The 16,632-nt window shown below is 34.0% G+C and overlaps 2 protein-coding genes across 2 annotated transcripts; one reads left to right on the top strand and one right to left on the bottom strand.

Moving 5' to 3' along the window:
• The first annotated feature begins 1,643 nt into the window (after positions 1–1,643).
• LOC111920578 (flavonol 4'-sulfotransferase) lies at positions 1,644–2,869 on the top strand. The gene has a single exon (XM_023916161.3). The coding sequence runs from the start codon at positions 1,683–1,685 to the stop codon at positions 2,718–2,720; it is 1,038 nt and encodes a 345-aa protein (XP_023771929.1). The 5' UTR covers positions 1,644–1,682; the 3' UTR covers positions 2,721–2,869.
• A 333-nt stretch (positions 2,870–3,202) lies between these two features.
• Positions 3,203–5,193, bottom strand: LOC111920592 (increased DNA methylation 1). The gene has a single exon (XM_023916175.3). It carries the CDS (start codon positions 5,121–5,123, stop codon positions 3,264–3,266), a length of 1,860 nt encoding a protein of 619 aa, XP_023771943.1. The 5' UTR covers positions 5,124–5,193; the 3' UTR covers positions 3,203–3,263.
• Positions 5,194–16,632: the final 11,439 nt, after the last annotated feature.

Consider the following 16,632-nt stretch of genomic DNA (forward strand, 5'->3'; position numbering starts at 1 on the left):
TTGGAAAGGAAGGGAACAGCTTGATCGCAGCTTACACACCCGTGTTTCCGCAATATATGATTTTGGGACGAACTCTGATGAATGTTTTTAATTAATCATGTTTTTGAAATGTTTGGATTTAAAGATATATGTGTTTTGACTGTATTGAAAAATGAAATTTTTACCCTTGATTTTTGGGTCGTTACATAAATCTTTTCTTCTGTAACATTCTTTTACATTTATCCCTTCGTCTTTCTTATCCTCCATTACGCATCAAGATCGATCGATCTGAAGTTACAAAATGAGAGAAACCCTAGCGATAACATCATCTTTATCATCGATGACTGGGTTAATACATATGAAAGATTATCACCGCATTGGAAATCATTCACCCCTCCTCAGGTATTAACTGGACGTCTTGTTTTTTAGTTTGCTTTCTATTAATTCGTATTCTCGTGTTAATCCAAACGAAATCAATGTTCAGGTTATGAATCTCATGTCGTACTAAATATTTAAAATCATAGTGATAATTTATTGAGCTATTAGAAGCAAAATCATTGTTTAGGATTAGGAATCTCATATTGAACTAAATGATTAACCTCTGAATTATTTAGTTAAGTTACTGGAAAATACGTCGATTTGACTGTGCAGGGTGAATATGCCCATGGCTCTCTCACTATTAATCATGATATTTGTAATTTAGTTTCAATACTTTAAATGTAATTTGGCTTCGATACTTTGAAATCGAATATTAATCTTCATTTACCCAGTCAAATATTTATATTTAATTTAGTAATTGGATTTTAATTGTAATTTATTATATACATTAGATTTATTTTGCAAATTCTGGGTATATAGATTTAGAAGATTGAAACAAATGATATAACTGGCAATCAACAACATAATTTACTAGTTTTCTGAGCTTTCCTGAAAAATTATTTTGTATCTAAATTAATTAATTACCGACGGATTAGCGACAGACATCAACGACAGATTAACGATGGAATCCAGAGGTTCCATGAACAATTTTTTAATGTTATAGAATTTCATTTTCAAAATAAATAAGTAAATAAATAAATAAATAATTCAAAACCCACTTGATTTATATATTTACCAAAACCAATATTGGATGCACCACTCATCAAAGCATTATTTGGTGAATATCCAGATTTTAAATTAAAGAATTATTTTTTATTTTTTTGAATGTTTAAAATGTGGACGTGTGAAAAATATGTTACCTGCTTTTATCGATTATATAGAAATAAACTTGATAAAATCAAGTTTTATTTAGATTTCTGAAGGTGAGCGACATGGTGTATATATATTCTTACCTACACTCTTTGCAAAATTGATGGCCGGATGTAACATTTTGTATAATCAGATAGGAAAACAGATATCATATAGTAAAAAATTGTTGTGTTGTTGAGTAGTCAGTTCACCTGAATCATGCTATCTTATATAGATTAAACAATACACAAACACGTCACAATATCATTAATAGTTATAAATGTATGGTCATCATGACTTCGTTTCATTTTGGTCAAAAGATACGCATCGATATGGTTTGGAATAAAGTCATAAACGTCATTGCCAACCTGGCAAATATTGAAACTTTTACTCCAATGTCAATATTGTTTTAGTATATATAGACAAGTGAGAGTGTAATTAAACAATAGAAACTCCTTTTATTCAATTCCACAAAGATGACTCTTCAAATATCAGTCCCTGATGTCTACCCTCTTTCATTTGTAGACGATGATGACCATGAAAAGACCAATCTAGCCCTCTTGTATGATAGATACAAGGATAGGTTCATAACTTTTCCTAAGGAGAAAGGCTGGATGACTGAAGACCTTTACATGTACCAAGGGTTTTGGCACCAGTCAAAGAACGTAGTCTCGGTTGAAACTGTGATGGCCACACAAGACAGTTTCAAAGCTCATCCGTCCGATGTGTACTTAGCCACACTTCCAAAATCTGGCACAACATGGCTCAAAGCCTTAGCTTTTGCTATTGTAAACCGAAACCGATATAAAAACAAGCCACCTTCAACCCACCCACTACAAAACTCTAATCCCCATAACTGTTTGCCTTTCGTTGAGACTGAAGTTTTAAGAACAAACCCTACTTATGATAATGCACATACTCCACGTCTCTATGCTACCCATATGCCTTACACTTCGTTGCCTCAATCCATTCTTGATTCTTCATGTCGCTTAGTTTATATGTGTCGAAACCCTAAAGATGTTTTCGTCTCTTTGTTTCACTTTGCAAACAGTTTGAGAGGCCAATCTCGGGATTTGATGACATTCGAGGAGGGGTTTGATATGTTCTGTAAAGGTGTCATACCAAACGGACCTTATTGGGATCATGTTAACGGGTACTACAAAGTAAGTTTAGAACAGCCGACAAGGATTCTGTTTTTGACATATGAGGACATGAAAATGGATACTAGGAATAATGTGAAGCTTTTGGCAAAGTTCTTGGGCTGCCCTTTTACAGAGGAGGAAGAGGGTAAAGGTGTGGTGGAAGAGGTTGTGAGCCTATGTGGTTTTGAAAATTTGAGTGAGGTTAATAAGCATGGGAGTTTAAGTATTGGTATACCTAATCATGCGTTCTTTAGGGAAGGGAAAGTTGGAGACTGGAGGAACCATCTCACAATTGAAATGGGTCAAAATTTGGATCAAATTACCAAAGAAAAGTTTCATAGTTGGGATCTTCTTCTAAATACATGTTTGTGATAAAAGGAGAGAAGAAGTTTTCACTCTTTCATTTACTTGTATTCAAATAAAGGACGTCTCCTGTTAATTTCAAGAATTGTTCTAGCTAAATATTTCTAGTTCAAAAAAAAATTCAAGAATTATATTAATAAATTGTCCTTATTCTGTAATATGAATGAAAACTTTCTTTCTAGTTTTTCTAGGCTGAACTACAAACTCTTTCAGAAAAAAAAAAAAAAAAAAAAAAAAAAAAAAATCTAAGCATTGCATTTTTCCAAATAACAGATGTATTTTAAACATTTTACAGATAAAGAACTATTGGAAAATAAGAAACATCCATATATCAATCATAATCGGTAGATCAACACATATGAAAAAAGTATTCATATTCACGTCACCCACTTTCATATCTATATAACCATATCATAAACCTCCATCTACTCAAAAACCATAAGTTTTCATATCATAAAGCCAAGCTTTTTTTACGTAGAAAACAACTACAATTATCTACAAATATATATTGCTATTAATTACCAAAAGTCAAAACAAGTATAATAAACATATTCACATTCTCTTCAAGATTTTCTGACATTTCACAGTACCCGGAAAATCAAGGATCTTGAATTCAACAAGGCTCAATCGTTCTGAATCTGTCATCATCTTGAATCCAAATGCTTGAGTCCAAGTACTAACCATATCAGGAACCGCAGGCAAAACAAGCTTCTCAACCCCCAATTCTCCCAATTTCCATTCGAGCTCATCCATCAAAATCCTGCACATCCCTAATCGCCTATACTTGAATCTTGTGGCAACAAATGGAATCTCCGCCACTTTACTACCATGAACTCGCACTATAACCACCGATATCACTTCCTCATCTCTCTCCAAAACCGCTGTAAAAAACCCTTTGAAATTCGACTTTTTTGAACATCTATTAAAGATAACGTCTTCAACCACATTATTGGACCACGGATGCTGTACGGGTTCGAAACACTCATTCATCACTTCTAATGCCAAGTTTAGTTTGCTATAAGTTTCTGTATATTCTTCCTTCATGTTGTTATCATCACTCACCATCTTCAGTAAACTCCAACTCAGGTTGTTCGTTGTTAATGGAATCGATATGCCAGAAATCCCCATTAGGCCGGAAGATATTCCTTCACATTTTTTAGAACAGAATGTTTTATTACCATCGGAAGACATTGAAAGCCCTTCTTTTTTCAGGCAATCAATGTGGAAATGGCGCTCACATTGTTCACACGTAATTTGGTCTTGATCATGACCTTGAAGACAAATCCCACAACAGCAAGGTGGGCAGAACCAGTACTCGGAATCAGGAACTCCATTCAATCCAATGCAAGATGAATGATAAGAAGAAGTGCAAGAATCACATAACAATAAATCACCACCATCGTTGCAAAAAGAACAAAACTCATCTTGGCCAGATAACAGTTCATGATTAGATGATTCTGTCGATTTAGTGACTTTATCAACTTCGTTTTCTAGGTTTAACTGAGTTTGACAATCCAAAAGAGACCTCCCATCATCTAGAAATATCCTGGCTGATGGTCTACGATATGTACTTCCAGCATGAGACTCGAATTTGCTTAGCAGAAAAAACATATTACAACAATCACACTGAATCCCCTTCTCATATATACGCCCGGATGCCATAATATGATCATCTAGTCTGTTAAGATAAGCGACTCTTGAACCATTTAACACAATTTTTCTTTGGATTAGGGAAGAAAGAAGGCACCTGCGGCTCACAGAAGAAGGTTTCGCCTTTCGTATTCGTTTCTTGGGTTTAAACTCTTTTCTTTTCTTCTCGGATTCCTTCAATTTCTTAATCTCAAGAAGAGCTTTTCCTGGACGATTTCTCAGAATACCCTCTTTCTTTTCATCATCGTCAACAATACCCGAATCATTACTGTTCCCAACCGATTCTTCACTCTGTTGACGGAAATACGAACTTTCAACATCTTCTATCCGAATCCTTTTCTTGGGTCGACTATTGCTGATCACTGACTCATCGCTATTCACCAATTTCGTATCCTGTTTTGTACCTTCTTCGATTATGGAACTACTCACGTCAAGATCGTGATGATCTTGATGATCAATGAGAGATCCACAGGCTGCTCGGAGAGAGATATAAGTTTTACCTTTCGGAGAACAGTACCGAAGTTCTCGACGATTGGGTTTCTTCCAGAGGTAGAAGAAAGTCCAACCGAGTGCAGAGAGATGATTTTTTGCTTTCATGATTTTAGCTTTAATATCTGGATTCTTGCTTCTGCCTATTTGAACGCCACTTGAATAGTAATTTGTTATGGCTTCTGGGTTGTACTCTGGTTCATACTTAACGTACTCCATTGAAACAACAGTTGAAGAGGAATTAGGCAGAGTGGAGGATTGGCATAAAAGCATGGTGTTCGGAGACGACGATGACGATATAGGGTTTAACCAGTTTGAAAGTGTTATTAGGGTTTATGCTTGAGTCTCACGTAAAAGTTTGATATACGCACCTATATTTTAAAACTTGCATTTTAATCGCCTAAATTCTCGATAAATAACGATAGGACCCTACCGTTGGTGCAACTCTTGAACGGGATTCTTTAAGGACAAAATTGTCCTTATTTTTTATTCATTTTTTCTGAGATTTCGGTATAAACCTTGATTTTTTTGGGATTGGTGGTTTTTGAACCGGCCCAGGCAGCCAGGCCGCGGTCTGGTGCGGTCTTGGCCGCAGTGCGGTCCTCTAGTACCGTGTTTGGTGATTGGTGGGTGATGCTTTGACCGTTGAATGGGTTGGGTTGTTGGGTAATTAATTTTTTTTTTTTTTTGCTTTTTCTTTGCTATATATATACATATCAACTTTATTTCATTTTTCACAACACAATCTCTTCTCCATCTTAAAAAAATTTTAAAAAAAATCACCACTCTCTAAAAAATGTCATCTTCTTCATCGTCTGAAGAATTTCAGACTATTTTTTATATCGCTATTGCGTGTGTTTAAATGGCGGAACAAACATACAACATTGTATGTAACAACGTAGCAGCAAGTTCTCAACGGAGAACACGAAGATATATTTGCAGAAATCATGAAAAAGCTAACCAACGTTTGGTGCAAGACTATTTTGCAGAGAATGTCACTTATCAAGGGTATTATTTTCGTAGGCGCTTCAGAATGCTCAAAGGTTTATTCGAACGTATAGTTGAAGATGTAACGAGGGAGTGCAGTTTTTTCCAACAACGCTACGATGCTAGAGGTACACCCGGTTTCACTCCCTTAGTAAAATCCACGGCCGCACTTCGTCAATTAGCATATGGCATTCTGCCTGATGCGTTAGACGAAAGTTTTAGGATGTGCTAGGATCGCACGAGATAGTCTCCATTTTTTCTGTAAAACTGTGATTCAGTTTTATGGTCCAAAATATTTACGTAAGCCTACACGTAATGACATCCTGCAATTGCAAGCTCATCATGCTAGTGTGCATGGGTTTCCTGGAATACTAGGAAGCTTAGATTGTTTCCATTGGGCATGAGAAAATTGTCCTACAGCATACCATGGGCAATTTACCCGAGGTGATCATGGTCACCCAACGGTCATACTTGAAGCAGTTGCATCACAAGATATGTGAATTTGGCATGCTTTTTTTTGTTCTCCTGGTTCGATTAACGACATCAACGTTCTCAATTGTTCACTAATATTTAACAACATATACGATGGATCCGCACCAGATTCTTCTTTTCAAGTGCGTGGAACGTCATATAAGTATGGTTATTATCTGATCGATGGAATCTATCATGAGTATGTTGTGTTTGTTAAATCGTTTACAGCTCCACATGGTTCTAGACGAAAGAAATTCAAGAGAGCTCAAGAAAGAGCTAGGAAGGATGTTGAGCGTGCTTTTGGAGCTCTGAAGAAACGGTGGTTCATATTGAAAAAACCAGCAGCTTATTTAGGCGAGGAAAAACTTCAAGAAATCATGTATACATGTTTTATATTGCATAACATGATTATTAAAGACGAATGAAGAATGATATGTGCGTTTGATGAGGAATAAATCATACCAGAGATACAACCAATAGAAATTGGTGGCGAAGAGTATATAAACAGGAGAGCAGAGATACGTTGCACTGAAACATTTCACAATTTTCGCAATGACTTGGTGGAACACATTTCCAGTGTTCAAAACATTAACCTTAATTTGGATCCACCGGATGACCCCGGAGACGAGTTCTCGGAGAACGACTTCATGTAGTTAGCTTTAGTTATTTTATTTGTGTTTTTTAAGTTTCTAGAATTATTTAAATGTCATGTGTGTGGTTTTCGTGTTTTTTTTATATATATATTTTTTTGTAATGCAATGTAATGTTTTCTTTTTTTAATTTTCAAGTAATGAAAAATTATGTTTTTTTTATTAAATAGAAGTTTTATTAAAATAAAATAGTTAAAAAAAAGAATTTTTATTAAATTAAAACAGTTTAAAAAAAAAAAAAAAAAAAGAATATGTAGCAAGAAAACACATTTGAATGGTAAAAAATGACATGACGTTTATATGACAGGGGAGGGAATACGGTTTGAATGGCACCACACCCTCTTAGCTGTTGATTTAGTCTTTTCAAATGTTGAAATGACTATAATATATTTAGGTATTTATTTTTTATTTTTTTTTATAAATCAAATCCTTATTTATTTATTTTATTAATCAGAAAAAGAGGTCTCTCTTTCTCTCTCTCATATACTGAAACTATCCCCAAAAATGTGCATCGTCTTCTTATAACTAAATTACACAAACGAAATCCCCCTCCCCTTTTGATTCCTTGCAGATTCTCTCACTGTGTTCTAATCAAGAGTTCTTGATAAACCCTAACTCTTAATCGCACACCCCGAACAAGACGAAGAGAATAAAATCTGATAATTGCTCGAGTTTTTAGAGTTCTTAACAAACCCAATTCTTAAATCCACACCGACGAAGAAAAAACCCTGTAAATTGCGATTAAATCTCTTTGAGTTGCAGGGGTGATTGTTGACCTAATTGTGGTGGTGATAATGGTGGTCGGAAATTTGTTGGTTGCCATCGGACTTTGGCGACACATTTCTTCTGGACTTATTACTATGTTCTCAAGTAACTTCATCAGAACTCAGAACAACGAAATCAATTAGCATTAATTTCATATCACAATTCTCAAATCTATTTGGAAACTGAGTTTGTAGGGCTAAAAGGGTTGGATGGGTGTTGAAATTACTTATCCTTATGTTCTTATTATCGATTTCTCAACTAGTTTCTTGCTTCAGGATGGATGTTTTGACGGAACTAGCATCGGGGTTAGAGATTTTACAGATTTTTTCTTCCGTACAGGGACTGATATCTCCTAAACTTTTGTTTTCCTTCAAGGTAGCGTCGAATTAGTGGTGGTGTTACAATTTCAGTGATGATGGTGCTTGAGATTCACAACAATTTTTCATGGATGTGGCGGTGGTTGATCATGAGGAAGAAGAAGAACACGTGAGAGAGAGAGAGAGAGAGAGAGAGAGAGAGAGAGAGAGAGAGAGAACTAGATGTGGGCAGACCGGAGAAGAAAACCTTAAAGCACAAAGCCGTTGTGCGTGTATCGGTATATGTGTGTGAAGAACCTAGAAAGTCGATGGGTTATTCTTATTCACGTGTGTCTTTATGTTCATGAATTTACAAGAAAAAACAAAAATTTGTAAATCTTCAAAAAAAAATCGACTTTTCCAGATCTTTTGTGGTGATTGTTGAGACAAGCAAAATGTTCTTGATTTACCTTCTTCCAGAAACCGAATTTGCAGACGGGGGAAAAAGGTATAGGACGGTGAGAGGTGATGATAGATAACATGGGAGAGAGACCATATTTTTAATTAATAAAACTTTTAAATTAAATAGAGAATATAAAAAATGTATAGAAGGGCATTTTGTCAATTTTCACTAAGGGGGTGAGATTTTTTTGGAAAAGTTACAAAAAGTCAGGTTTTCCTGACTTTTCCAAAAATGTGATATTTCTTCTTTGCAAAATCCAAAAGTAGTTTTTAAAAGTCTTTTGTCAAACATCTTTTGCCTATGATCTTTTTATAAAAGGACTTTTGGCTATTCAAAAGCTAAGCCAAACACCCCCTAAAATCACAATCAAATATGGTCAAAAGGACCATCAATAAAAAAATATGGAGGTTTGCACCAAACCCCATAAAAATACATACCATAGAGACTATTTTTACAGTCTTGTTATTTTTTAAGTCCAAAGTCTGACTCATCACCCACGGCCCAACTTTTGTTTGTGATTTTCAGAACACATTTTTATTTTACTTTTTCCGATAGCTTCCATTTATATACAAATAAACCAATTGTAATTCATGAAAGTTTTATAGACTTAACAGATAAACGTACAACAAGTTACGTCGTTTTTCTGGTCATCATTGAAATGATGTCCAATAGAATGTGGTTGTTAATAAATTAACAACTACAAATAAACCAATTGTAACCCAGACATAGGGTGGAAATATCAGTTCAGAAAGTGAACTTACACGATCCAAGAGAAATCTGGTTCTCCACCATCACCCTATTCAAATATCCTCCAACAGTTTGCACTCATCTGTAGATATGGTCAAGTTTTTAAAAACTAATAGAGATGATGCTCATGGTTTCAAAGTGCATCATAATTGGTTTTGTCTGTTACCTTTTGCCAATCTCTCTCATGCATGTAAAATGACAATTTTACACTATTTTTTCCGAACACTGAATATTATTGTTTCCAAGTAAATGTGTTGTGTAACGAGTGAGAGTGGCATCATACGTTTTAACCATATTCGTCATTCAATATTCACCATCCGGGTAATGGAACAAGGACACGAGTGTCGTTAGTAATAAGTGCATTACACTCGTCATTTATGTCTTGAAACTAGTTAAGATCCTATAAAACTAATAAATATGAATAGAGCATGAGTGCAATGGTGGTCATGTGTATGTTAAGGCATTGTAACGTGCTTAAGATTATTGTATATGGCATAGGTTATCATATGGTGAGCTCTTGGTTGGGTCAAAAGTGGATGGAGTACGAGGCAAAGTCAAATAGTGTTTGGTCGTAAGGTAGTGGGCCCTAGTAAATGGCGTGGATGTTGGTGCGGTCATGGAGTGGATCGTAGGTTGGTTGTAGGTGTGTGTGAAAAAGGAGAGTTCGAGTAATGTTGTTTATTGTACGAAACATACATTTTGATTTTTAATTGTGTTGAACACATGTGGGCATGAAAAACAAATTTGAATCTCATGAGAGTTGAACGTATTTTAGAATAATGCTACAAACTCGTCGTCATTATCATATTGAAAATATTATATACACATCCAAACTGATTATTGATATAAGCACAAGCATCATAAAACTATGGAAAACATCTTATATATGACAAAGTAGCTATACCTAAGGAAAAATGAGATAAGTGATCAAGAAAAATGTCATAATACTTTAATCCATTATATCTAGAAATAGGAAAGTATAAATTAAAAGGAATACCAAAGGGTTTCTAGTCCAACAACAATATCAGGTGTTGTCTTCCCTCCTTATATTCAAGAGTTCCAATGGATATATGCAGATTTAGGAATAGTTTGGAAGTAAACTATATTTTCCATTAAAAAAATAAATAATGTGAGATGAAATTTTGACTACCAAACTAAAAAACTAAATGGAAGCCTAACATGTTTGCCAAGTTGACAAGCTTAGCATAACGTGTGAGACCGAACTTTTTTACAAGACATTAACTTTGGTAACATCATACATACTTATAAAGTTAGCATTTTTTTTTCTTGAATCTCATGCATTTGAAACCCCTTTTTTTGACTTCCTTTCACCACATTCATTTGAAACTCCCATAACTTTTCAATTTCTTTACAATAATATTATAAATAAGTTAAATAATGTTCTATAAACAAGAAATGGTGTTTTATTACAATGTCTTCATCCCACATCGATGGTGAGAGTAAACAAGAGAATGTTTCCTCTTCTATAAATAGGAAAGGTTGTGAAATGTTTCAAAGGGACCAAACCATAAGAACTTCCTCATGCCTACCTTTGTAGGATTTTGAAGGTATTATTTGGTGAGATTGTCTAATTGGCAAGTGTCCAGTTAACTTTTAGAATTCCAAAAATGGTTTTGAACCGAATTTTTTCAGGTTTAAACCGTGTTTCAAATAGAAAAAAAATTATGTAGTAGGGTATATTGAGTTGAACTGGAGCTGGATCAATTTGGACCGATAAAGGAATCATTTTCCTTTCACAACAAACATTTAAAACTCTCATGATTTTTCAAATTATTTCTAATAATATTATAAATAAGTTACATAATTTTATATAAATATAAAAAAGCATCTACCTAAATCTAAAATTATAACTATTTGAAAAATCACTTTGATTTAAAAGCACGAAATATATACAAACCGGGTTTCACTAGAAAAAAAATATGTAGCTTGGTATATTTAGTTGAATCGGTCCGAGTTTGATCTATTTGGACCATAAAATAAGCATTTTCCTTTCACTACATACATTTGAAACTCCCATGATTTTTCAAATTGTTTCAATGATATTTTAAAAAAGTTTCATAATGTTATATAAATATAAAAAAAAAACATCTACCTCAACATAAAATTATAATTGTTTGAAAATTCGATTTGATCAAAAGCACGAAATATATACGCGTATTATATTTTATAAATGAAATCTTTTTATAATGAACTTTTGAAGCTTGAAAATACATATAAACAAACTTTCTGTATTAAGTACCTAACTGAATTTATGATTTTAGAATTGAACAAAAAGTTATTCAATAAAAACTTACTTTTTTGGATAGCAACTTATGAGATTATAGAAAAATGGAACTATTGAACAATAAAGAAATGGTAAACAAGAGAAAGGGTGTTTTACTAAATAAGTTGAATAATGTTTTATAAACAAGAAAGCGTGTTTTATTACAATGTCTTCATCCCACATCAATGGTGAGAGTAAACAACCAAACGTTTCCTCTTCTATAAATAAGAAAGGTTGTGAAATGTTTCAAAGGGACCAAACCATGAGAACTTCCTTATGCCTACCTTTTTAAGATGTTGAGGGTATTCTTTGGTGAGATTGTCTTTATTGGCAACTGTTCATTTAAGTTTTAGAATCCCGAAAATGGTTTTGAACATAATTTTTTTAGGTTCAAACAGAGTTTCAGTTGAAAACTCGTTATGTAGTTTGGTATATTGAGTTGAATCGGTCTGAGTTTGATCAATTTGGACCGATAAAGGAAGCATTTTCCTTTCAGCACATACATTTGGAACTCCCATGATATTTCAAATTGTTTCTAATAATATTATAAATAAGTTACCTAAACATAAAATTATAATTGTTTGAAAAATAAATTTGATTCAAAAACACAAAATATATACAAACCGTGTTTCAATAAAAAAAACGTTATGTAGTTTGGTATATTAAGTTGAATCGGTCCGAGTTTGATCAATTTGGACCGATAAATGAAGCATTTTCCTTTCACCACATACATTTGAAACTCCCATGATTATTCAAATTGTTTATAATAATATTATAAGTTACATAATGTTATATAAATATAAAAAAAATCTACCTAAACATAAAATTATAATTGTTTGAAAAATCACTTTGATTCAAAAGCACGAAATATATACTCGATTAAATTTTATAAATGAATTCATTTTAAAATGATATTTTGAATCATGAAAATACATATAAACAAACTTTCTATATTAAGTACCTAACTGAATTTATGATTTTAGGATTTAACAAAAAGTTATTCAATAAAAACTTAATTTTTTATAGCAACTTACGAGATTACTGAAAAATGGAACTATTGAACAATAAATTTTCCGGATAACGTTTTATTTTTATTATTTAATATTTTATTTAACAAAATTAAATTATTGGCAAATAAAGAAATGAGTTTAATTAAAATATCTTCATCCCACATTGATCGTGAGAGTAAACAAGAGAATGTATTCTCCTCTATAAATAGGAAAGGTTGTGAAATATTTTAAAGGGACTAAGCCATGAGATCTTCCTTGCATCTAATTTTGTAGGACGTTGAGTGTATTCTTTGGTGAGATTGTCTTTGTCGACAAGTGACCAATTAAATTTCAGAATTTCGAAAATGATTTTGGACCGTATTTTTTAGATTTGGATCGAGTTTAATAAGGATCCGAGTGTCTTTTGGCTGAGTTAGGCAAACTCGCTTCCATTGGAGGTCGAGTTTAAGTAACATGCCAAGTATTTGGTTGTGTTATCCAAGTTTTACAACCCTGTATGTAATACAATTTAAAGTTTTAACGTTATAAAAGACATCACTATTATCATATGTTCTACATAATTATGGTAATATTTATAATATAAAACATTTTTTTTACTATTTAAGATAAAAAGTTGTCTCTATTATCATATGTTGTACAGAATAATAAAATTTAAGATAGATAAAAAGATGTCTCTATTATCGTATTTTTCAACATAATGATAATATTTAATATAAACGTTTTAGTTTAATATGAAATTATTATTTAATAGATAACAATAACGATTTATTTATTTTTAAATTTTTTTTTCTATTTTAATCTTATAACTTTGTATATGCAAAACAACTTCAAGTTCCAACCTTATCTCTTATAATATAGTTCAACATAATAACAATACTAAAAATCATTTTTTATATTTTTTATGAAATTATTATTTAATTGTTAATAACAATGATTTAGTTATTTTTAATATAAAATATTTTTTTTATATCCCACGCAACGCACGGACATTCACCTAGTCTAAGATAATATTTTCCATGTTAAACTAAGAATGAGCTAAACTAACATGCCAAAAATATTTTTGCTCAATATCTTCACATTTAACAAAAATACATACGATAATATCACAAATGGGATCATAAGAATGAGCTTAAACTAACAGGCGAACAAGGGTTGGTGTTAGTGATTTTATATCACTAATGTTATTTAAGTGTAATGAGATTAATTTGTTAATCAATGTCACTTTGAAAATTATCGAACAAATTAGTATGGTGCGGAGTGCACATTTGTTTGATTTTGTCATTGTTGAAAGTATACTGCTACTTAAGGGCGAAGCCCCTGAACGAACAAGGGTTCGGGGGCAGCGCCCCTGGTAGCGGGGTCCAAGAGACGGCAACCCGTTTTTATGATCCATTTATAGACCCGGTTTTATGTTAGTTTTGACAGGTAATATGACCGTTTTTTGGACAGGAAGTTGTTTTCCTGTAACTATCTTATGGCAGTTTTAGGAAAGGAAGTTAATTTCTATTATATGATCAATTTCGAGTTCATTTGGGTACAAATTTTCATAACATATTCTTCATTCTCCGTTCTAGAAAAACAGTGAGTTTCATCCGATTAGATATTTTAAGTGTACACTCGAAATGCTTTAATCTGAAAGTGTTTCACAACTCTCACTGATCTAAGTGTATATCTATCTATATTCTGATTTTCTAACAGTTGGAAATTGTAACGCCCGTAGGTCCGGGCTCGTCAATTTAGAGGCAATAGGGGTCGAAAACGAGTTTTTGACAAACGATTATTTAGAATAAATAATCTTAACCAAGTTATAGTATATGTCACAAGGTTTCCGTACATATAAAGAACGCCAAAATCCGAGTTATAACGAAGAAGTTATGACCCGTCGAAGTTTTGCGACGGAACCGGCACGACACCGAGAAGCGTAAATAGTTACGATAGAGCGATTTTTAGCCTTAGCGATATAAACGAAAATCGTAGAGTATGTTAAAATAAGAACATGGATAAAAATAATGCCCAAATATGACTTCGTATGAAGAAGTTATGATTTTTCAAAGTTTCGGATTAGTGGTGTACAGCGTGAAATTCGAATATTAGATCGAGTGATTTTGAGCTGACACGACCTAAATGAGAATCGAAGATCTCGTTAAGAGTAGCGTAAAGAGAAAAAGATGGGCGAAAACGGACGTCGGATGAAGAACTTATTAATAATATAAAATTTAAAATAAAATCAAAATTAGTTGACGTAGTCTAAAAGAAAGTTGTAGAGTACGTTCCCGCCTTCGCGTGGATATAAAGAACGTCGAAAATGGAGCTCGTATGAGGAAGATATGAATTTTTAAATTCAATGCTTGAATTTGCGAAGATTGATGCGAGTTGATGACGTGGCGCAATCTGGACCCTCCATCGCTGACCTCGGTACCCACCTCGGATGTGTGACACGCAACCCCTCACATACGCCCAGCGTAGCCAAGGAACGCCCCGCGTCGTAAGAGGGTACGCCCAGCGGTCTTCGGTTGCGCGGATCCGGAGCATACCACGATACACCACCAGCGAAGCAACACGTGTTGTACGACCGAACCCTTACGCCCAGCATAGGTCCGAAGTACGCCCAGCGTACCCCGAGGCATCGCAGCTATATAAGGGGGCCGAGGCAGCCTTCATTTTTCACACCAATTTCTTTCTCTCTCTAAATTTCTTTGTATCTCTAAGGGTTTTAACCCTCCCCTAAGCCTAGGTGATCCCCTAGCACCCTAAGGAAGCCCCGAGGCTCCCGGAGTCCCAAGAAAAAGGGTCTTTCGGTTTCCAAACGCTGCTCCGAGCAAAGCCCGATTTTCTTTAAAATCTGCTGTAAGTGAGCTACGCTTACGCAACTTTTAATATAGCTTTCAAATAATTATAGTAATGTTTTTAGGTCCTTAAAATAATTATTTGGGCTATTATTATGAGTTATATTGAGTGTTATTTAACGCTTATATAATAATAATAATAGTCAGACTATTAGTTTGTCGCGGTTATCGTTAGACTAAACCCTAGTGGTATTGGTACTAGGTTTTATCGAAGGAAATTGTTTTGAGAGTATCAAAGCGCTGTCCGAGTGCTGAGTCACCACCTTTCAGGTGAGTGCATAGTTCCTTTCAGCTTACACATAGATATGAAGTATTTTATATAAATTACGTGCTATGCGTGCATATTATCTGAATACTTGCTATCTATGTTGGATGAACGATTCTATACACGTTTTAAATGATTTAAATTGTATATGTATTTTATATCTACGGATATGTTGGGGTAAGACATGGGTAGATGTAATAGATGAAATATGAGTTGGATGATAAGTTGAGAGGTGAAATAGACCGTGAGGTGAGGGTGAGAGGTGGACAATGTGAGAATCCTTTTTCCCAAATGATGGCCCCGTCATTCAGCAGAGTATGGATGACAGCCACAGACTATTCTAGACAGTCTAGTGGAACACTAGCAGGCTCGCAACCTATAGGTGTTGTGAACGATGTGTTCACCGGTGTACTCTAAAAACCCATTGATATGTATTGCGAATGGACTCTCGAAAACGATATTGTCAATAAAACCCGGCAGATGCGCCTAAAGGACTCTACCGGCAGAAGAGCCTAATAGAGAACCTCATAATCCCGACAGATGCGCCTAAACGACTATTCTGGCAGATGCGCCCCATAGAGAATGTCACAATTTTGGCAGTTGCGCCCTAGTGAGAGAACTAGCAGTTGTGCTTGACAGATGTGTCATTTACAACAATGGAATTCGTACCTATTCCTTAGGATACTCCTTAGGAATAAATGAACGAGAAATAGCTGATTCTTAGGGTAGATCATTAAGAATAAAGAAGATAATGAGGATGGGTAATTGGGTTGATTATTTGATTGTTTAAACATAATAATTGTATTATTATGGGTTGAAAACCCTATGTACTCACCAGGCTTCCCAACCTGACCCACTCAGTTTATTTATATCACGGGTGTCAATATGAAGTGACATTACACTGAGAGATTAAAGAGATGTAGATCACTAGTGTAAATAAATGTAAGTTCCGTTTATTCTTACGTTCCTGTATTGACAATGACATCTCAAACGTTTTA

This window comes from Lactuca sativa, chromosome 5 (assembly GCF_002870075.4).
Source record: "Lactuca sativa cultivar Salinas chromosome 5, Lsat_Salinas_v11, whole genome shotgun sequence".
Classification (NCBI taxonomy): Eukaryota; Viridiplantae; Streptophyta; class Magnoliopsida; order Asterales; family Asteraceae; genus Lactuca; species Lactuca sativa.

Coding starts and splice junctions, on each gene's coding strand:
- LOC111920578 (XM_023916161.3), top strand. CDS start 1,683: ATGACTCTTCAAATATCAGTCCCTGATGTCTACCCTCTTTCATTTGTA.
- LOC111920592 (XM_023916175.3), bottom strand. CDS start 5,123: ATGCTTTTATGCCAATCCTCCACTCTGCCTAATTCCTCTTCAACTGTT.